Below are 21,969 nucleotides of genomic sequence, written 5' to 3'. Positions count from 1 at the left end.
CATTCTAGGACTGAAAAAGCAAGTCCAGACCTCCAAGATTATATATCCCTGTGGTTCTTAATTTCTCAGACCCCCTGGTAGCTTTAAAGAAAATGTAGAATCAGGTCTCCTCCCCCGAATATCTTGATTTAGTAAACATGGAATGGGAATCAGGGAGTGGAAGAACCAACTGGCTTCCCCAGTTCTTCTGCCTCCGCCATCAGCTGTTCTAAATGCACCTTTCCCTGCTGGGCAAGCTAAGGTTCATAAAGCAATCTACCCATTCCTCCGATGGCCTCTACAAGACAACCGTGTGAGATTGATGAGGAGGAGAATCTGTGTTTAGAAAATCAAAGAAAGAAGAGGAGGAAAAGAAGGAAGAAGAGGAGGGGAGGAGATGCAGGTTTGTAGGTCGCTGGTAGTGCTGGTGTTTCGCGAAAAGAAAAGAAAAGCGGATTACAGATTACGGAGCCCCATGAGAATATGCACAGCAGACTGCCTTTCAAGGAAAGAGGGATGAGCTCTACGGGCAGTGAGCACTATGGAGCCATAAGGCAGGTTGAAATCCCAGCTCCGCCACTTCTCAGATGTGTGACTTCAGGCAGTTTGCTTAAACTCCCTGGGATCAGTATTCCCATCTGTAAAATGAGGGTCATCATCGCACTTTTCCTGTGCAGTTCCGAGATGGTGTGTCTAAAGCATGTAGAGCAGGGCTTGGATATAATTGACACTACGTAAGTGCAGTGATAGTGGCCGTGTTCTAGAAAATGGCCTGGTGAGTGGTAGACATCAATGGAAGAGTTGTGACAAATGGGCAGGGAATTTAGGTGACATTAAAAAAAAAAAAATGCATTCAGGAAAAGGAAGTACAGAAAGGGTGCTCCACTCCTGAGGGCAGCGGACAACCCATTTATAGGGAAATCACTATGGTAACAGCAGCCATGGCAACAGCAGCAGCAGCAGCACACCTGCGGGGAGGACCATGTGCCAAGAGCTGAGGTTTCCATGCATTTGTTTACTAAGCGCTGACCACACCTGGTGAAGAGATGGGGTTGGGGGCGGGGTGCGGACACTGGGAGCTATTCCTGTTTGACACTTGAGGAAACGAAAGCTGATGCAATAATTAGAGAATAGAATGGAAATTCAAGCCCAGGTTGGCTGCGTCTAAAAGCCTGCTTCTTGTCTATAAACTGTAGTAGAAAATGTGTATTGATTGGGTCATGTCCCTGCACAGACTAAAACATGATGTTTCTTCCCACTGCATTTAAGAAAATGACCAAATCTCTAATAGGACTTCCTTGGCTCTGCATGTTTCCATCCGCAACCCCTTGTGTTCAACATCCCAGATTCCCTGGGGCCCGTTCAGACATCTTCCCACTGTGTGCGTCTGTCTGACCGACTCGGATCTCCTCGCTGTCTGTGCTCACCGCCCCCCGCCTCTCCCTTTATAGCATTTAGCCCGGTGACAATGTTTATTTTGGTCTTGGTATTTTTAAAATTAAAATCTGTAACCCTGCGAAGCCACAGGCTCCAAAAGGACACAGGACCATGTCTGCTTTTGCTCAGTTATCTCTCTGATGCTTTGCTCCATGCCTGGTACTTAGTAGCTATTCAATAAAAATGAATCGAATGAATAAATTCTATGTCATCCTCGTGACCTGCCACTTCAGTGCCAAATCATACATAATAATTGAGGTTGAAGCCAATGCTGTGAAGAAAGCTCACGGCCTAGTATGTAGCTTGAACCCATGACCAGCCGACTGGCATCCAGCTTCCTATCCAGCTGCAATGACTGACCGTATCCGGGATGCTGGGGGTCAGGAGAGAGGTGAGGGCAAAGGTTGGAGAATGTGAGGGGAGTGAGTGCACCGCAGACCCCAGAGTTTCAGCTTGTTATGTGACTGCGGTAGGAAGCCTTCGGAATCAGCTCTCTCAATTATTTAAAACTCATAATTCAATCCATATTAAAGATTTATTGCAACAAACTAAAAAACAAAGAACAGACACAAAGAAAACAGCGAACAGGGGTTCTGCCATCAAAGTTGCACGGGATATATAAATTGCTTGTGTCAGGTAGAGTAACATAAAGAGAAATAGGCTATTAAAGAAAAAACAAGGATTCCTGGAAGAGATTTTCAGCCGTGTGTGTGTGTGTGTGTGTGTGTGTGTGTGTGTGTACATGTGTGCTCTCCTGTGTATATTTTTGGGTTCCTATGCATTCCTTTCTCGCTTTGGCAGCAGGCACTTTCTCCTGCCCCAGGCATTGATTCCCTCTTGTGTTCAGAATTCTCACCAAGACTGGAAGCATTACGATTTTTCAATCTTCAATCAGCGGCTCGTGGCCATTTGTTGGCCTGTCAGGAGCACCGAGCCTGCCGCTTGCTGCATCCTGGGTGCTGAGAGTCTGCTGGGAGGCAGAGACACATGCGGTGGCAGAGACCCACGCGGTGGCAGAGACTCGCGGTGGCAGAGACCCGCAATCGTAAACCCCCGCTCCATCTCTGACCAGCTGTGAGAGCTTGCGCACACATACTGAACACCGTGAGCCTCCCTTCCCTCATCTGTAGAATGGGGAGAGTAAACACACCTCCCTGAGTGTTACGTGGGAGGGTATCTACAAACTGCCTGGCCCGTGGGAGAGCCCTGCGGGGTTCTTTCCTTTTGTGCTACTCTCATAGCTCAATGCCCCGTGGTTGTGCTCAACTTATAGATGAATAAATTACAACATACTTCTGTGTTTGAGGTATATACACCCTTTCATTGAAACAGGGAACCAAAGGCAGGTAGTGGCATCTTGTAAGCAAATGACCCAAGCAACGGGAGAGGTTTCTCTGCCCTTTGTTCAAAGGATCCAGGCATGTGAGTTATGTTGAACCTTAATAGTTGGGTGCGACCTTGGAAAAGGTTATTTAAGTCCTCTGTGCTTCCGTTTCCTTATTTATAAAATGGGGATATTCATCGTACCGACTTATTAGGGTTATAGGGAAGATCGGGTCAGTGAATATTTATACAATTATTAGGATAGCTCCCAAGTGCACAGAAGGTTGGTAGGAGTTAGTTTTTCTTTTGTTGTTAGTCTTGATGCTGTTGATGTTGTTAGAACGAGCCTGTGTGGTGAGTTGAAACATACCAATGAATAATTCATTTCTTGTTTCAGCAGGTTCTAACATCTCGTTATGAAATATATACTCAAGGTGTCTATTTCTCGCCAGCTCCTTCACCAAAATCCTAGTCCAAAATGTCATCATCTCCCACCAGAATGACCACAAAATCCTCTGTGGATCTTTCTGGAACGACTTCTTTTCTACCCATGTCCGCCTTACCGAGAGGCAGCTTTTCAAACACAAATCGGATCATGTTGTTACTACCGGCTCCCAGTCTGAAAATTCATGATTGGTTTACCATTGCTATGAAAACTCAAGCGAACTCCTCTGGCCCCTGTGCATCTCTACACACTCATCAGCTCTCCCTCTTACTCATTATTTAGGGCCACTTTGGACCCTTTTCCCGTCCTACCGTCCTGCTCAGCAACACAGCACACACCGTCCCCTCTGCTTGGAATCCTCACCTCTCTTTGTCTCACCGGGCTAACAGTTCTGTTCATTCTTCAGGTCTCAGAATCAATATTGCTTTCTCCACGATGCATTTCCTAACCACGTGTACACGGGGATCCTGTCTCTACTCTCTTATAAGATCTTCTCCTCTTCCTTCTTGGCATATAGTGCAGTTGGTGGGGAAAAAACAAACAAACAAAAAACTTGTGTTATTTTATTGTTGATTTCTGCTTTCCTCACTGGCATGTGAGTTGCATCACACAGGGTCTCGTTCATCGCTCTATCCCCAGCACCTTGCATGTGATAGGTGCTGGGGATATTTGCCTATTGCATGGATACAATTTAAGAGGTTCTTGTTAAGGTTCATTAGAACCAGGAAGACTTTCTGTTGTCCCCCCAACCCTCCTATATCATGTAAAGCTGGGTGTTGTGTTCACAGCGTGGTCTCTGTAGGCTCCCAGTCGTGCTCACCTCCCTGTCTTGTAAATGATCTGTTGCCAGTGCTCCTCATTAAGCCCGTCTTGTTCATTTCTCCATCTCAGTGTCTAACATAGGTATTTGACAGATGTGTCTAGAAGGAAGAAAAGGAGAGAGAGAGAGAAGAAGAAGAAGAAGAAGGAGGAAGGTAGGAAGGAAGGAAGGATCCGTCTTTCATCCAGCAGGAGGGAAATCACTTCTCGGTCACGGAGTCCATCTCTTGGGTTACATTTTAGCAACATGACACATCGAGCGAAGTTACATCCTAGAAATGCCCCATTGGGTGGGGTGCAGTCAAGGGACTACGCAGGACATTTCTGCTGCAGCCAGAGAAGACAGTAACCAGAGCCCAAGCTGTAGATGGCACCTAGCATGGGTGGACCCTTCCACCGGAAGCCCTGCCCCAGAATAACAGCAAGTTCTCATCTCTTTAAGCAAATCCAAGGAACACCCTTGTTTACGTAATAGAATGCTCAACTCCTCCATTATTCTGTGAAGGGCTGTGGGGGATCGTGGTGGGGGGGTGGGATAGACATTTTTGCCAAATCTGTTTCTTGCAATCTCCAGTAAACTAAAACAGTTGAGCTTACAGAATTTTCTGTTGTTTCTGCAAAGAGATAATTTGTTCCATGGAAGCTCATTTGCTTATTTGGAGTAAACACTGCCTCAGACCCAGGAGAGATTAACACTCGTGGTTGAGATGGATTGAGAAGGAAGAGACATAATACTTCACTGTTATATTTACTGTGTTAAATATAGAGTGGGAATTGATGAAAAATGTGCTGGAATTCCCCGTGTGAGCCTAAGTGATGAACGGGGGTTTATTTGCCATCTGGCTTTTAAGCAGGGATTTTTTTTTTCATGTCAGAAAAATGGCTCCTTCAGAACTATCACATTACAGACATCTGTTTATCAGACCTTTGCCTGAATGAATTATTCAGAATATGCTTAAGGTTGTACTTTACCTGACATATGGAAATATAAAGTTGCATACCGAATGTCGGCGTCTATCTGTCTACATAAAATCAGGTGTCATTCTTGAAACCCAGGGTGCTGCCGCTGGGTAGGTGGCACCTTGAGTACTCGGGATATTAATTGCCCGGCTCGGTGTGCTTCGCGACGTCTCGGTTTTTAGAAATCAATCTGTGGTTCCACGTCAGTCCCGTTTTCTGTATCTTTGCTGCTGCTTGTTCCTGTTACAACGGTAGAAAACTAGTCTTAGTTAATGCAGATTTCACAGTAAGACTCTGTTGGTGTTTCTGCGTTTGTCAAACAAATGGAACTCTGGCATCATCTGGAGGGAGGGCTTCCCGGACATCATGGGAAGACCCGAGAAGTGGTTTCTTTGCGAGTCAGGCTTCAAAAGAACCCCTGAGTCCACCACACTATCAGGGCACCGCAGCAGGATTGTACCCCGGAAATCGGCTTTAGCAGCACACTGTTGTGCCTTCATTCTCTGCTTCCTTCATCAGATGTTGGCTGAGAGCACCTACTGTGTGCCTGATAGTAAATATATAGATTGTACTCTATACCGGCACGGAGCTTACAGGGGAACAGGGCAGAGGGACACCAAGGAATCACCATGATTAATATGTAACTTCAAAGTGCGATGACAGCTTTTACAAAAAGGCAGTGTGTCTTTGAGAGTCTGTGTTGAAAGATCCTGGCCCAGGAGTTCAAGCAGGAGGACTTCTCGGAGGAGGGGATTTTGAAACTGCCATGAAAATGTCAAAGAAGGGGAGAAGGAGGGTTTCCAATGGGAGGGAAGCCATGTGTTCATATGTGGGTGCTGGAGGTTCATGCAGCATATCATGAAATACTGAGGCCGGTTTGGCTGGAGCAAAGAGAGCTCAGGAGAGGGAAGGGTTGCATCTTAAGAGGTCAGCAAGCCTAGATGCCAAGGCATTGACTGGGGTAAGGAAGTTGGTGCTAACAGAAGAAGGGGCAGTGGGAAACCACCGCTTGATTCTAACAGAGGTCGATTACATGGTCCCCTTCTAACTTCAAAATGTCACTGTGGTCTACCCTCATTTCTTATTTGTCTTTGAATTCCTTAACATCTTGTGGTCAGTGATTGCTGTGGAATAATAAATGATGTAAGAGAAGCATTTTGAGGAGAGGTGAGGTCCGTGTGAATTCCAGAAAGAGACCCCACAATGACTCACCCCATGAATGGGTGGGAAGTTTCCATCAACCTCTAGAAATGTGCTTGGGGGCATTCCTTCAGATACCCTGGTGTTATCTTTAGCTAAGGCACAAAGAAAGAGAGGCCCTCTAGAAATTTCTGAGGACAGCAGGGCAGCTACAGGTAAAAAGATGAAGAATGTGGGCAAGAAACAGAAGGAAGGAAGAGAGGCGCCATGGTTGTGGGTACTGCTAAACCAGAGAAGCAAAGTTGAGCTGTAACCTAATGGAACCCAGTACTTGGAGAGGGTAGTAGCAGCTGCCAGGGAGCAGCTTCTGGGTTGAGTTGTGGCTGGAGGGTGTTTGGTATTCAAGGAGGTTAGGACCATTTGGAGGCACATCCATACATCCATCATCTGAGTGTCGGGGAGCGACCACATTCTCACAAAATACAGCCTGAAAATGCCCCAGCCTGTGGCAGCACAGGGACAAGATGCCTTACGGCACTGAGGGTTGGGGGGGTGTTGGGTTGGGGGGCGCTTGGGGCAGAAGGCGGGATGTCTTTACTGGCCTCCTCCCTGCTAGCAGTGTAGATCTTTCTTAGATAATTTTGTAATGGCTTAATTGAGTTTTAATTGATATCTGAAAAAATGTTGGACATGTTTAATGTATATGGAATGATGTGTTTGAACATACGATAGTGTCACTGCAGTCGAGATAATGACATATCTATCCCCTCTAAAAGTTTCCTTGTGCCTTTTTTTTTATGAGAACATTTAACATGAGATCATCCCTCTTAACAGAATTTTAAGTACAGAATTTTAAGTGTCTCTTGTTAATTAGAAGTACACTGTTGTACGGCAGAACTCTAGAACTCACTCATCTTGCATAACTGAAACTGTACCCCTTAAACCATTCCCTGTGTCTCCTTCCCTTCAATGCCTGGCAGCTACTATTTATTCTCTGCTTCCAAGAGTTTGTTTTTGATAGCTCATGTAAGTGGGATCCCCCAGTATGTGCCCTTCTGTGTCTGGCTTATTTTGCATAGCCTCATGTCCCTCCAGTTCATCTCTGTTGCCCCAAATGCAGGCTTACCTTCTTTTTTAATTTATTTTCTTGAGTTTTTCTTTTGATTCCAATTAGGGAACGTACAGTGTTGTATTAGTTTCAAGCATACGATAGAGTGATACAACAGGATTACCTTCTTTTTAAAGGCTGAATAATATTCCATTATAGAAATAGTGCACATTTCTTCATCCCTTTACTTCTCAGTAATTTTTTCAAGTCAAAATGAACGCCATGTGCACGTGCAGGTGTGTGTTTTAGCACCGTGCTGACCCACTGCATGCATTATGCATAAATGTGTATGGTCCTAGAATATTCTTTCCAGGACCTGGGCTGTTGAACCTTGTTCTCTGTGGGGCTGCAGTGGTTAGTTTATGAAACCCATCCATCCTAGACCCGATGACTGTGTGGGGAAACATCCTTCACCCGCTCTAGGTTCTCCTTGGTGTTTCTCTTCTCAGGGACCCTCTGCTTTGCACCTGCTGGGAAGGCCAGCTCACCCGCTGGGGGCCACTTGTTCCGCAGGAAGCTTAAACGGAGGGAGTCCAAGTGGTTAATTTTGTTAGAGAAGAATTGTTTTGTTCTGGCTTTCGTGAAGTTTCTCTCTATTACACTTTTCTACAAATTCCCTGGTTCCCAATTCCCTCAGACAACAGAACTACAATTTGCTGGGTAAACAAAAACAGTAGGGATGGAACTTTCCTGGCAGCCAGTCTGTCAGAGGCGCTGTGCTTGTTAGCATGGTAAAAGAGTTAGAGGCTTCCTTCAAGTTGTTCAAAATTGAATTACTTAATAAACTTGGTGTAACTTTCTTCCCTGGGAGTCAGTGCAGTGAAAAAAAATCCAATCAGGCTATTTTGCAGCATTAGCATTTTTGCATTTGGGCAGGGTGTTTGAGCTCTGTTTGTTCATCCCTTTTTTGCTAAATAGCAACTCTTCCTTAGCCGTGGCTCCCGAGCCAATGGATGTGACTGTAGCCAGAAAAGAGAAGTGGTCTGGTTGCCCTTTCAAATCCAATCGCCGGCGTGCTGAACTTTCTATTTATTCAGATCCTTCTTCCTTTAAGAACACCGCTCCCCCAGTCTACCAAAAGGGGAAGAGAGACAGACAGCAGGTGAAGCGTCCTCACTAGAAAGCGTTTCTCAAATGCCCAAGGCGAGTTCACACACCACGCATGGGGGTGCTATCTGCAACAGGCAGATGGAGCCAGCCCCCTCCCCCTGAGAAACATGCTGTTTCCACCGCAGGTTATTTTATTTATTTATTTTTTTAAGATTTTATTTGTTTATTTGACATACAGAGATCACAGTAGACAGAGAGGCAGGCAGAGAGAGAGGGAAGCAGACTCCCTGCTGAGCAGAAAGCCCGATGTGGGACTCAATCCCATGACCCTGAGATCATAACCTGAGCCGAAGGCAGCGGCTTAACTCCCCACTGAGCCACCCAGGCGCCCCTCCACCGCACGTTATTAATCGCTGAGGGCGATCTGCTGTTCCCTAGAAGTGGAGTCGGTGTCCTCACGCTGTCTTGGAATGACACTGCTGCTTCCAAGATGAACTTTGTCGGGAGCCGGCTTCAGGGTTCCTTGGCGGCATTCTGGAGAAGTCCTGTGCCTTCTGCTTGTCAGGCAGACCGCCCCATAGAATCAGCAGCAGTGAGCTCTGGTCCACCTGCTGCTTCATCCTGGATGAAACACATTATTCTATCGTTTCTTTAAAATGTCCCACTCAGGGGCGCCTGGGCGGCTCAGTGGGTTAAAGCCTCTGCCTTCGGCTCAGGTCATGATCTCAGGGTCCTGGGATTGAGCCCCGCTTCGGGCTCTCTGCTTAGCAGGGAACCTGCTTCCTCCTCTCTCTCTGCCTGCCTCTCTGCCTATTTGTGATCTCTCTGTCAAATAAATAAATAAAATCTTCAAGAAAAAATAAAATGCCCCACACAGGACTGCAAATGGTGTCGATGTGCTCAATAGCACGTTAGAGAGAATGTCAAAGCCAATCTGCAGAAGGTACCTACCCTATGGGCAACCCTCAAAAGCAATTTTTTAGACACCCCCCTCCCACAAATACATTGTCAGGTAGAGCGTAAGGATTAAATATTTATGTCTGTTTGCTGGGGTAATAAAATTGTATTCCATTATGGCGTAGGCACAACCTAACTGATTGTTGAAAACTTGGTAATAACCTCAAAACTCATAAAAAATACAAGATAAACAATGCTGGAAGAAAACTGTGGGAAAATAGCCTCTGGCCAGTAGAAATGTGGCTTTATTTTGAAATAATTTGAAATAACAGTGTATGCATAAAAAAATAAAAATGAAGTCAGCTTACATAACCACACTCTAATCTCCAGAAACTTTTCTTTATGCTTTGTAGGTAGCATTCGCGGTGACTGTTACAGTGAATTGCAAGCCATTCTAATGGACCTGGAGCTCATGGAGGTTAGGGGCAGCTCTTTGTTCATCTTTAGACTCTTGTCTTGCCCAGAACCCAGGTCAGAGTTGATGACCCCTAAATGTTTGCAGAACTAAGTAAAAATATTATTTTAGTATTTCTGTTGCATGCCTCTATTCTCGTGACTCTTAGCTGAGGGTGCTTTTGCTCCCCAGCGTGCATGTGGCAATGTCTGGAGATGTTTTAGGCTGTTGCAAGGTTGCAAGCCTAGGGGCTGCTGCTGGTATCTAATGAACAGAAGCCAAAATTGCTGCTACACATGCTACAGGGCTCAGGCATTCCTCTGCAACAATGTGTCAGCAGCGTGGGGCTTCCGGTTCCGGTTTATCACCTGCATTGTTCGCAGTGCCCCGTGGTTTTCACCCTGAGGGGTACTGCACCGGGCTCTCCTCAGGAGAACTGCTGTGTCCATGCATCAGAATTCTAAAGCTGCTACGCAAAGCCCCACAAACTGGGGGCTTCGGTAACAGACATTGCTTTCTCCCTGTCTGGAGTCTGGAAGTCTGAGATCAAGGTGTCTTGGGGCTGGGAGGGAGAATCTGTTCCAGGCTTCTTTCCTAGCTTCTGGTGGTTTGCTGGACATTCTTGGTGTTCCTTGGATGTAGGGGAATCACCCCAGTCTGTGCCTTCCTTTGCACGTGGCATTCTTCCTTTGTGAGTGTCCGTGTCTGTCTTTCTGTGCCTCCCTTTTTGTAAGGACCCAGTCTTACTGGATTAGGACCCTTCCTAATAACCTCATCTTATTTTGTGTACCTGCAAAGACCTTTTTTTAAAAAATTTCTGAATAAAGCCACATTCATAAGTCCTGTCGGTTAGGACTTAACTATCTTTAGTGGGAAAGGACATCTTTCGACCCATAGAAATCCTCTTCTCTCCAGCTCTGTAGCTCATATCTGTCATTCTTCCCAAGCACTGCACTGTCCAAGATCTGGCATTTTATCTTCCTGCCCCCAATCTTTCAGGCATCTCTCCATCACTTCAAGGAAAGACCCTGTAGGACAAACCTGCCACATCCAGCCCGACTGTGCTTGACTGTGTCTGGCTTTTCTAGGATTCTGCCTTTGCACCTGCTTTTCCCTCTGTCTGCCTGCCTTCCTCCCTCCCTCCCTGTAACCTCGGGCTTACTCCCCAAGAGACTGGAGCTTCTGACTTCTGCTAGATTCCCCCCAACCCCCCATCCATTGTGTCTAATCCTCTCTGATGGTATTTCTGGGTTGCAACCTGTGAGCGACTTAATTATCTCGTTCCCCTCCCAAGTCACCTTTAAGAACACAGTGTGGGATACCTGGGTGGCACAGTTGGTTAAGTGTCCCACTCTTGCTTTGTGCTCAGGTCATGATCTTGGTGTCTTGAGACCCACATGGGGTTCCATGCTCAGCGGGGAGTCTGCTTGAGACTGTCTCTGCCCCTCTCCCCCCACCCACTAAAATAAGTAAATAAATAAATCTTTGAATTAAAAAAGAGCACAGAGCATACTTATCCATGTGCCTGGAGCAGAACAGACCCTCAACTAATGACTGCTGAGAAGAGTTAGTGAATCCTCTCCCATCTCTTCCAGAATCACCACACTAGAGTGGAGGGCATGAAGAGGGAAGGTTCTAGAATGTCTGTGCGAAGTCCTCGTCTACCTTGTTTTTTTTTTTTTTTTTTGGTTTTTTTTTTTTTTTTTTTTTAAGATTTTACTTATTTACCTGACAGACAGAGATCACAAGTAGGCAGAGGCAGGCAGAGAGAGAGGAGGGAGCAGGCTCCCCGCTGAGCAGAGAGCTAGATGTGGGGCTCCATCCCAGGACCCTGAGATCATGATCTGAGCCAAAGGCAGAGGCTTCAACCCACTGAACCACCCAGGCGCCCCACTCATCTACCTTATTTAATCACGGTGCCTTATTTAAGCTTTTCTCTAGACCCCAGTTAACTCACCTACAGAAGGAGACGGTTGAAGTACCAACCTCATGAGCGGAATGAGCTCGCACACGTAAAGAATTATGATCAGTTCTAGGCACGGTCTAGGCACTCACAAAGGTGGCTGCTGCCAGTGGCCCCATTCCTGTGTTTCTCAACACGCTCACCTCCCTTTCTGTAGTAGTTTCTTATTACAGCTGTAACAAATCACCACAAATATAGTGGTAATTTAAAACAACACAATGTATTTTCTTATAGCTCTGGAGGCCATAAATCCAAAATGGGTCTTACTGGGGTAAAATTAAAATATTGGGAAGGCTGCATTTCTTAGAAGAGTCGCAGGGAGAATCTGGTTTCCTGGCTTTTCCACTGTCTGGCGGCCACTCCCGTTACTTGGCTCATGGCCCCTTCCTCCACCTTTGAAGCCAGCAGCATAGCAGCTTGAAATCTCTGATCTGACTCCTGGTTTGGTCAACGCACCTTCTTCTCTGGCCCTCCTGCTTCCCTCTGGTTGGGCCCCCCTGAATAATCCAGTATAATCTTCCATTTTTAGATCCTTTATGAATTTAATCACATCTGACAGGTTCCTTTGCTATGTGAGGTGACGTATTCGCAAGTTCCGGAGTCAGGATGTAAGCATCATTAGGGGGCAGTCGGTCTACCGTATTCTAAGCATGTTCAGCCTGCAGGATGGGTTAGGAGCAAGCACACGTGGGCTATGTTCAGGCTCTGACACTTAGAAGTCGAATGGCTTGGCACAGGGCATGTAGTCTCTCCAAGCTCATCCTCTCTTCTGCGTAATGGAGTGAGGAATCAGGTAGTGAGGCCAGGGGAGCAGTAGAGAGCTCTGTGCCTGGTCAGCCACGTGCTGGGTAACTAGGAGATGTGACAAGAACTGTTGCCAGTTTTACTCTTATCTGTGTGTTATTTTCCCTTGAGTCTAGCCGTTCCCTCATTGCCTGTAGCTCACCACTCTCTGCCTGTCTGACACAAGGAAAGCAGTTGGGGCCCTCTGCCTTGACCACCCTTGCGCTCATACGCCTTTGCCTTTACCTTGGTGCCTTTGCTAATTGTGTTTGGGCAGGATTTGGTTTTTGTTTGCTTAGCAAACTCCATGAGGCATTCCCAGATTTCTCCTAGTGCTCTGCAGACAGATCTGTCTTCAAAGCAAAGATGTTGTTTGTTTGGTTTGTTTACCTTCTGTTCATTAGTCTTGCCTCTGGGGGTCATGAGTTTCCAAAGAGAGAATCCAGTGCACAGACACCACACCTGGGGCAGCTTGAAACCTTGGGGCCGTGTGGATCTGGCATACCAGTGGGGTTCTGCTGTCACGCCAGGAAGGAGAAAAAGCCGACTTAAGCAGAACATGGGGAAAAAAGAATATGGAGAGAAGTCTGAGGAAATGATAATCCACATTTGCATTTCATGCAACTTCTCCAAACTTCCAGAATAATTTCGGGAGTTGGGAACAGGGCATCTTTTTAAGAGCAAAGGGAGGACATGACTTTTTCAACTTCACCTCCCCCACCCCACCAAAGTCACAGGAAAGGTTTAGCTTTTACTCGGGAATTATTCCCCAGAGTCCAGTGCTCATTCCAAAACAACAGTGTTTCCTAGAATGGAGTCAGGAGGCATGAAGAGACAATAAGAAGACCCGAGACCCAGTGCGGGTCAAACAATGTACCCCACGACTCCACACGAGAAGGCAATTTCTTCTTCTCTTCTCTTCTCCTCACTTTACCTAACTTTGCCTGAAGGAGAACTCCTCAGTCTTTACACCCTTGTGACACTTGCTAAGCCTCTCTGTGAATAAAGAGACATAAAACTGGACACTTAGAGCCTCAGGGGCTGCCACAGCCCAGTCCCCAAAACAAAGACCACACACAAGCTTCCAGAACAGACATTTATTCTCTCAAAGTTCTGGAGACCAGAAGTCTGAGATCAAAGTATGCATAGGGCTGGTTCTTCCCAGAGACTCTGAAGGAGTATCTGTCCCCTGCCTCTCTCATGGCTTCTGGGGATGTGGGCGGTCCTGGGTGTTCCTGGTGTGTAAATGCATTTTTTTCCCAATCTCTGCCTCCCCATTCATGGAGAATTCTTCCTGCACATGTGTCTGCTTCTGTGTCTGGATGTTCCCTTTATATGGCTCCATAGTGTTCACTCTCGAAACCAGACTAGGAAACTCCCGCTAATATCCCCAAATGTGGAGCTGACTCACATGATCGAAACTAGCTTCAAGGATGCTGGCAAGTCAGACCTCTTTCTGTAGAGTAATATGCCAAGTTAGAAAGAAGGTGACAGCCAGCAGCCTCTGCCAGGTGAGGAATGGAAAGAGGGCTCCCCAACCCACGCAGCAGGAGAGTCATGGTGGACGATCTGAGGGTTGTTTAAAAACAAAGAAATGCAAAAAACAGGGTTTCAGAAACTGTTCTCTGACCACCTATTGAAATCTGACAAAGTAGCACTTTTAATCCCTTTGCCCAGTTTTGGGCTCTGTAGCACAATGCCAAAGCTTTCCTTGAGCTTTGGTTCCCCTTCAACACCCCTATGACCAGGAGGTCCAGGCCAGTGGCCGCCATGTCCGTGCGTCCCACCATCTGCCTCAGCAAGCCCTCCGTGTCATGGGACACTATCTTTTCTCTTGGTATCCCTCACCACATGGCCAGCACATTCACCTTGAGCTCCTCTGGCCCCCCGCAACCGTCTTCATATCCTTTGCACGCACAGCGCCTAGCACAATGCCTGGCACTTCGCCCATCCTTCGAAGGAGAGAAAGGTTCTGAGTCAACAGCATCCCCAACCCTTCCCCCAAAGACGTTCCGACCACAGCAACCCTGGGTTTCTCATCTGACTGCAGTTCAGAGGCTCCTTGGAGTGTCCTGTGGCCAGTGGGTCTTTCTCTGAGAGGCCCTTTGTGGGCCTGGCTCCATGCCAGGCTGGACGGGCCTGGCTGTCCCCGCCATCCTCTCTTCCACAGAGCTTCCAGGCAGCCAGCGGTTAAGACCATAGTGGGAAGCCATTGTGTGTGAAACACAGGGACAGCAGGCATGCAAAACTACTTCCCAGCTCTGCATGTGGCATAATTGTATTTTCAGGGAGGGCCGATCTATTAGCCAGGTGCAGGTCTCAACTGTGTAACTTTTATAAAGGAAACACTAAAGGCCTCTCAGGGTGAAGGATATTATAATTATGGATGATTTATACTCCCCAGCTAATGTCTACATTGCGCTTCATGAGAATGTTCTACTTGACGTGGCCAGAAACATTAAGCAAAAATAGTGTTGCTGCCTGGGTTAGAAACCCATCTTTTGTTTTATGTCTAATCTATCCAGTGCTAAAATATTTGGAATGATATGTCTGCATGCTGCTGGGAAGGAAATATGAACATAATAAGTGCATTTCTGATTTCAGACCAGATTGTAATTTCTCTCTAAAAGACCTCACGGAGTTTAGTATATTCGTTCCTCGGTGGAATATTCACTGCCTGTTGGAGTACAAAGGTAAAAAGTAATAATAATGATTTCAGGGCTTAGAGGGACCTTAGTGGTTATTGAGGCCATGGGTGTCCCAACTCCATTAGTATGTTGACTGGGAAGTGATCTGACTTGTATGGTTTGGAACCCGGGAGTCAGAGAAAGGAGGAAGAGGAAGAAGCTGTGAATGTCGGTGAAGATGGCCTGTGGCCATTTTGCCAGGTTGCCACGGTTAGGAACAGGCAGGCCTCCCCATGAGTTCTACCTCCACTTACTTACATCCTGGAGTCTCTCTGCACCTCAGTTTTTAGGGGGTTAAGCCAACAGGCAAAAGGGGGTTACGAGTCAGCCCATGATTTTAATGTGGTCGGCAAGGGTTTTCACACCAAGCAGTTCTCTAACTAGCAGGGTATCGCATTATTCAACTCAATCCTGACACCATCTACCTGGAGATGGTGTCCGATCCCACAGGTGAAGGACTCGGTCTGACAGATTAGTCCTTCCCTGCTTCATATTCAGACTGTGACCCACCTTGGGTTCAAGAACCCAACCTGCTCCTTTGGGGGTTTTTATGGAGGTTTTGTTGCATAGGCATGGTTGACTAAATCCTTGGCCATTGGTGACTGAACTCAATTCTCCAGCCACTCCTTCCTCCCCAGGGACTGGGGGGTGGGACTCAAAGTTCCAATCCTCTAACCACAAGGTTACTTCTTCTTACAACCAGCCCTCATCCTCAGGTGGAGTCCAAAAGTCACCTCATTAGCATAACAGGAGTCACCTCTAGCCTCTCATCACTTAGGAAATTCCAAGGACATTAGGAGCTCTGTGCCAGAAATATGTACGAAGACCAGCTATATATTTCTTATTATAAATCACACTATCACAGGGATCCGGACAGCCCTCCCCTCACATGGTTGTCACAGCAATAAATGGGATAATATATGCAAATTATCACTGCGACAGTGGCATTGCCAAGGAGAAAGCCGACCCAGGGTGAGGAAAGTCAACTTTGCTCCTCCACAGAGAAGGATTGCAGAGCACTCATCAGCTAAGGCTGTAAGAACTGCATTCTGAGGGAACTTGCCCAAGGTCATCCCGCTAATTAGTGGCAAAGTCTTGCTCTCTCCACTCAGGGTCAGGGCACCAGTGTTTAGCTGTAGCTTTCGGCAGACACCGTGAGACCCACTCCCTTGTTCTCCCAGCTGGACAGGCCCCTGGTCCTCTGTCCTTGCTTGCTGGAACTCCATCAAAGAAGGGCCTGTCATTGTTTCCATTTACTCTCATACACTAAGGAGGTCCCTGGCTATTCCTTTTCTTGGGATGCACATCACCCTGCCTATTAGGAAGGGAATGAATTTTAGTCTCCTGAAAGTGAATCAGTGAAGCATCACCTTTACATTTTTTGTCAACTGCACGTACCACATTAATTATTATTTCCTTGATATTTTCCCTCAGATTGACTCATTAAAAAACAATTACCATCTATAGCCCCAATCTAAACAATAACGCACTTTTAATACACTTTTCTTTTATTGAGGTGAAATTCACATAACGTGCAATTAACCTTTTTAATGAACACAATTCGGCGGTATTTAGCGCATTCACAATGTGCAGCCGCTGCCCCTCTCTAGATTTAAAACATCCTTATTCCCCTAAAAGAACACTGTGTAGCTATTAAGTAATTTCCCCTTTACCCCATTCTCTGGGTAATCTTTAACCCACATCTCTATGAGTTGACTGATTCTGTATATTTCTTATGAAAGGACTAACACAATATGTGATATTTTGTATCTGGTTTGTTTCACTGAGCCTCTTGTCTTTGAGGTTTATCTACATTGTAGCATTTATCAACACTCCTTCCCTTTTCATGACTGAATAATATTTCAGTATATGGATCTACTGCAATTGGTTTATCCTTTAATCCACTCAGGGACATTTGAGTTGTGTTCAGTTTTTGACTATTATGAATAATGATATATCATTACATGAATGAACATTGGTGCACAAGTTGTGGACCTGTGTTTCATTTCTCTTAGATACATACCCAGGAGCAGAACTACTGGGTTGTATGGTCTCATACACTTTTGATTAAACAACATTAAAAATTTCTATCCTACCACCATCTCCAGGACCATTGCTGGTGCATATGCAACTTAAGAGATATTGCCAGTAATTATTAAGAATATATATCGTCTCCATTTTACAGATCAAGAACTTGAGGTTTAGGTTTCCAAAGTCAGGATAAAGAGTAGACCCAGGATTGTAAGTCAGATTTGACTGTCTTTTATTAGTGCTTTATTTAATATATCCTTTGTGATTGGTTGACTGTTATTAAGCATAACACATAATAAAATGAGTGTAAATATTACCCTTTCCCTCTCTCTTCACAAGATTGACAAGTTAGATTCCAGTAATCTCTTTGAGTCTTTAAAACTCCAACCCCAAGATTCTGAATTGGCCTTTTCGTAGTTCTAGACACCACTTCTCCATGATACAAGATAAATTCTAGTCAGTCAGTTCTATTCGACCTCATCTCACATTTTACCCATAGTAGCTCCAAAAACTAGCATTCTTTTTTTTTTTTTTAAGATTTTATTTATTTATTTGACAGACAGAGATCACAAGTAGGCAGAGAGGCAGGCAGAGAGAGAGAGAGGGAAGCAGGCTTCCTGCGGAGCAGGGAGCTCGATGCGGGGCTCGATCCCAGGACTCTGAGATCATGACCCGAGCCGAAGGCAGCAGCCCAAACCACTGAGCCACCCAGGTGCCCCCAAAAACTAGCATTCTTACTATTTCACCAACTACTAAGTTTTGCAAATGTATTGTTGCTTTGTTTGTTTTCAAGTTCCCAAATTAAGAATGGACTGAATCTCTATTCTTGATGTGTGTTTACATAGAAGACCACAAGTATAGCCCTGGTCCCTGCTCTTGGTGGAAAGGGCCTGTCCTGACTACTGTTACATTGGTTAGGTATTGTTAGGGTACTCATTTGTACCAAACACACACAACAGAGGATATTGTACCTGGTGGCTGTATCTGTCTGGTAAAACTGGTATATGGGATCATGTGTGAAATAGTTTCTGAACCTGAGGTGTAGCTCTGTATTGTATAAAGAGAATCAAAACTGCTTTCAGCCTTTGTGTCTTCTCCTTCTTTAAATCTGAAAGGAAGCTGGCTAGTTGGTAGAAATACTCTGCCCCAATGGAAGATCAATACTAATTATGTTCATTGCCCCAAGTGTAGCCCTCTCCTGAAATGAGAGTTAGGACTATCTAATACAGCCTCCTTCCTGGTCTCCTGCAGTTCAGATATTTCAGATGGAATGTGCTCTTCTTAAAGTAGGGACCAGACACTTTGATGCATTGATTCTTTCCATTGCTTCTGCCAAACCATGGCATACCAGGTGGGAATATTCCACAACCTCAGAGCCCAGCTCCCCAGCACATTCAGCTGCCTGTCCCAGAAGAATGTCTTGGGGGAGAACTTAATTCATTCCTTGTCAGGAATCCCAGAAAAATACCAGGGAAGAAGGGAAGCTGGCACACATCTGCGGAGGGACAGAGGAGTCCTGGATGTCCCTCTAGGGGATTGTTTCTCAGCATGGGTTTCAAGGCATCCTACACAACAGTCACTTAAGGGTTTGTTAAAAATGTGGATTTGGGGGATGCGACCCCAGACTAGCTGAATCAGATCACTGGGGCTTAGAGCCAGTGCCTCTGAATTTGTACCAAGCTACCCAGGTGATTCCAGGGTCTGCTCGTGTTACAAACCATGAGTGTGGGAGGACTTCAGAAATGTCTGGTGAAACCATCTTAAATCCAGTCAAATTAATTATTAATTAAATAAACATTTGCCCGTGTCCCAATTCATAACTTTCATGTTGCAATTCCCTCCTGATGTCTAGAGGCGCCATTTAATGAATGAGTAACCAGGGACATAAAAATGAATTATGTCTTTATTTTCCCAACCCCTCTTTATTGTCCCAAGGCTTCCCAGTGAAAATGTGGCTGTGTATCCCTGAGACTCAAACCTGATGGGGGTGGTTTGTGGTCTTTCCAGAGAACGAAAGTGTTGCCTGTCCTTAGAATGTAGACAAGATGAAACAGCAATTTCACACTGGTATTTTACTTAATAATTAATCATACCTAGAAATATGCATGAGCATTGGCTATAGGCACTCTCAGTCATTAAGTATTTTCAGTGTAACAAATGCAGACTCAGTCCTCACCTTAAGTAAAAGATGGTGAAGGTTGAGGGGGAAGTGGGGTACACTCTAATTGGCTATAAGAGGTCTGGTTTAAACACCATTTCTCCATTTAATGACAATAGCTAATGTTTATTGAGGGATTCCTATTAATCATGTAGTTTAATTTCTCCAAATTAATTCCTCCAAACAGCGGTATGGAGTAGATACCATTCATTTAATAAATGAAAACAAAAACAAAAACAAAAACTGAAGCACAGAGAGTTATAGTAAAATTCTCCATGTCACACAGCTAATAAGTGGTAGACCTGGGATTTGAACCTTGGGACTGCAGTCCAGAGCCCACTATCTGAAATACTTCTCTATAATTCTGTTACCATGAAGCTTGTTTTAAAAGGAACACTGTCTTTAGTAAATGGCTGGAAAATCCTGCTGATTTCATTGACAATGGGACGTGGATATCTGTCTTAATTATTGAGTTAGGGTTCTCCAGAAGAGCAGAAACAATGAGAGAGAGCGAGAGAGATACACAAAGAGGTTTATTACGAAGGCCTGGTTTATAGGATTATAGAGCTGAGTGTTCCCACAATCTGCCAGGGACAATCTGGAGTCTCAGGAAAGCCAGTGGTCTGGTTCCAGTCCAAACCAAAGGCCTTTGAACAAAGGGTGCCACTGTAAGTCCAAAGACTACAAACCAGGAGCACCAATGTCCCCAGGCAAGTGTTGGATGTTCCAGCTCAAGTCAGAGAACAGATTCCCCCTTCCTCTGCCTTTTTTGTCTATTCAGGCCCTCAAAGGATTAGATGAGGACCACCTGTGTTCAAGAGGTCATTCTTCTTCACTTAGTCTACATACTGGAATCCTAATCTCTTCTGAAAACACCCTCACAGACACACCCAGAAATACTGTTTTATCAGCCATTTGGGCATCCCTTAGCCCAGTGAAACTGGCACAAAATCAACCACCATAATGATAGACCCATATCACCTTGTATTGGAGAATGATAACTTCCACAGTAGGCGAGGGAAGGATTTCTAAGAGACTGAGTGACTTGGCCAAGATCATCCCTAAAACGGCCACAGTGAGATCTCCACTTCTCTGTTTGAAACCAAAGCCCATTCTCCCATTTCTCTTGCTTCCTTAGAACATAAATGGCCTGCTTGTGTTGATCTTTAGAAAATTAGACAGATCCTAGCAGGTAATAAAAAATCTAGGACAACACGGGCAGTCTATGACTGCTGTAACAAACTGCTACAAACTGGATGGCTTAAACAGTAGAAATGTATTCTTTTATAGATGTATAGGCTGGATGCCCAAAATCAAGCTGTTGGCATGGTTGGTTCCTTCTGGATCCATTCCATGCCTCCTCTCAGATTCTGGTGACCCCAGACAATCCTTTGCATCTCTTGGATTATGGCTCAGTCATTCCAATCTTTACTTTCATCACCATGTGACCTTTCTTTTGTGTTTCTGTGTGTCCTCTCTTCTTATAAGTACACTCATGATTGTATCTAGGGCCCACTCTAAATCCAGTATGACCTCATCTCGGGATACTTAACTTCATTTTATCTGCAAAGACCTTATTTCCAAATAAGATCACGTGGACAGGTATCAGGAGTGGACATAATTTTTTGGAGGACACTGTTCAGCCTATTGTAATCACTATTGAAGAACAGATTCTGGAGTTTCTGGGTGAATTTGTGCTTCAGTGAATGGAGTGCAATGTATTGGGTGGCAGGCTGGCTGTGGTCAAGCCCACAGTCTTCAGAGCTTGGCAGACCTTGGTTTAAGCTTCAGCACCATTCACTGTCCATGTGACCTTTGCTAAGTTTCCCAAATTCCATAGTGCCAATTCCTCATTTGGAAAATGATATTAATCTTAATGTAATTAAATGCATGCATTTTCTATCCTCTTATAAATCAACACACATTTAGCAGTTTAACACATAACCATTATCTCACAGTTTCTCTGGGTTAAGAGTCTGGCAGAGTTTAGCTGTGTCCTCTACTTAGGGTGTCTCAAAGCTGCAATGCAGATGTCCAGTGGGCTGTGTTCTCACCCTGAGGCTCGACTGGGTTATCCATGTTCACGACTTGTTATCCATGTTCATGACTGTTCTGATTTTAGGGTCATTGTGTATGTCCCCACAGTCTGTGCACTGCACAACTCCGGGGGTGCCATACACATGGATCGAGATGTGAATGATGCTCCCAGGATGTGTGAAACTCAGTGGTTCTAGCTGATATGAGGAGATCTGTTTCTAAGCTCACTCAGGGTATTGACACAATTCATTTGTAACTCTAAGTCTGAGGCTCTTGGCCTCTTGGCAACCAGAAGCTGCCGTGATCTTGTAGAGGCCACCCACTGGTATATAGACATAGATTCAACATAATCACAGTGTGACTTTCCATCACCTTTACCACATTCCACTGATTAAATGCAAGTCACAAGTCCACTACACTCAAGGAAGAAATTAGAGAAGGGTATGAACCCTAGAAGTAAGTGTCATTGAGGGTCACCTTAAAGTCTGAGTCCCATATTGAAATATTGCATAAATCAGAATATGTACAAAGCTCTTAGCACAATGCCTAACATCTAGTCGATACTAAAGGATATTACTGGTTGTTAACTGGTAGCTGTAATTGTTATCCATGTTCATGACTGTTCTGATTTTAGGGTCATTGTGTATGTCCCCACAGTCTGTGCACTGCACAACTCCGGGGGTGCCATACACATGGAT

General features: G+C 45.3%; 1 protein-coding gene across 7 annotated transcripts in view; it reads left to right on the top strand.

Moving 5' to 3' along the window:
- The window catches only part of RBFOX1 (RNA binding fox-1 homolog 1), a 1,460,760-nt gene that overhangs the window by 748,349 nt on the left and 690,442 nt on the right, over positions 1-21,969 (top strand). Inside the window, exon 3 of one of the 7 annotated variants that reach the window (XM_059415361.1) lies at positions 9,572-9,636. The exons of the other annotated variants lie outside the window; for them this stretch is intronic. Within the exon in view, the coding sequence (XP_059271344.1) occupies positions 9,616-9,636 (21 nt within the window). The 5' untranslated portion in view covers positions 9,572-9,615. The remainder of the gene's footprint in view (positions 1-9,571; positions 9,637-21,969) is intronic. 7 annotated transcript variants of the gene reach the window in all.

Source organism: Mustela nigripes, chromosome 11 (genome assembly GCF_022355385.1).
Source record: "Mustela nigripes isolate SB6536 chromosome 11, MUSNIG.SB6536, whole genome shotgun sequence".
Taxonomy (NCBI): Eukaryota; Metazoa; Chordata; class Mammalia; order Carnivora; family Mustelidae; genus Mustela; species Mustela nigripes.
The sequence above is the reverse complement of the archived record's forward strand: the minus strand, read 5'-3'. Positions and strand labels throughout refer to the sequence as shown.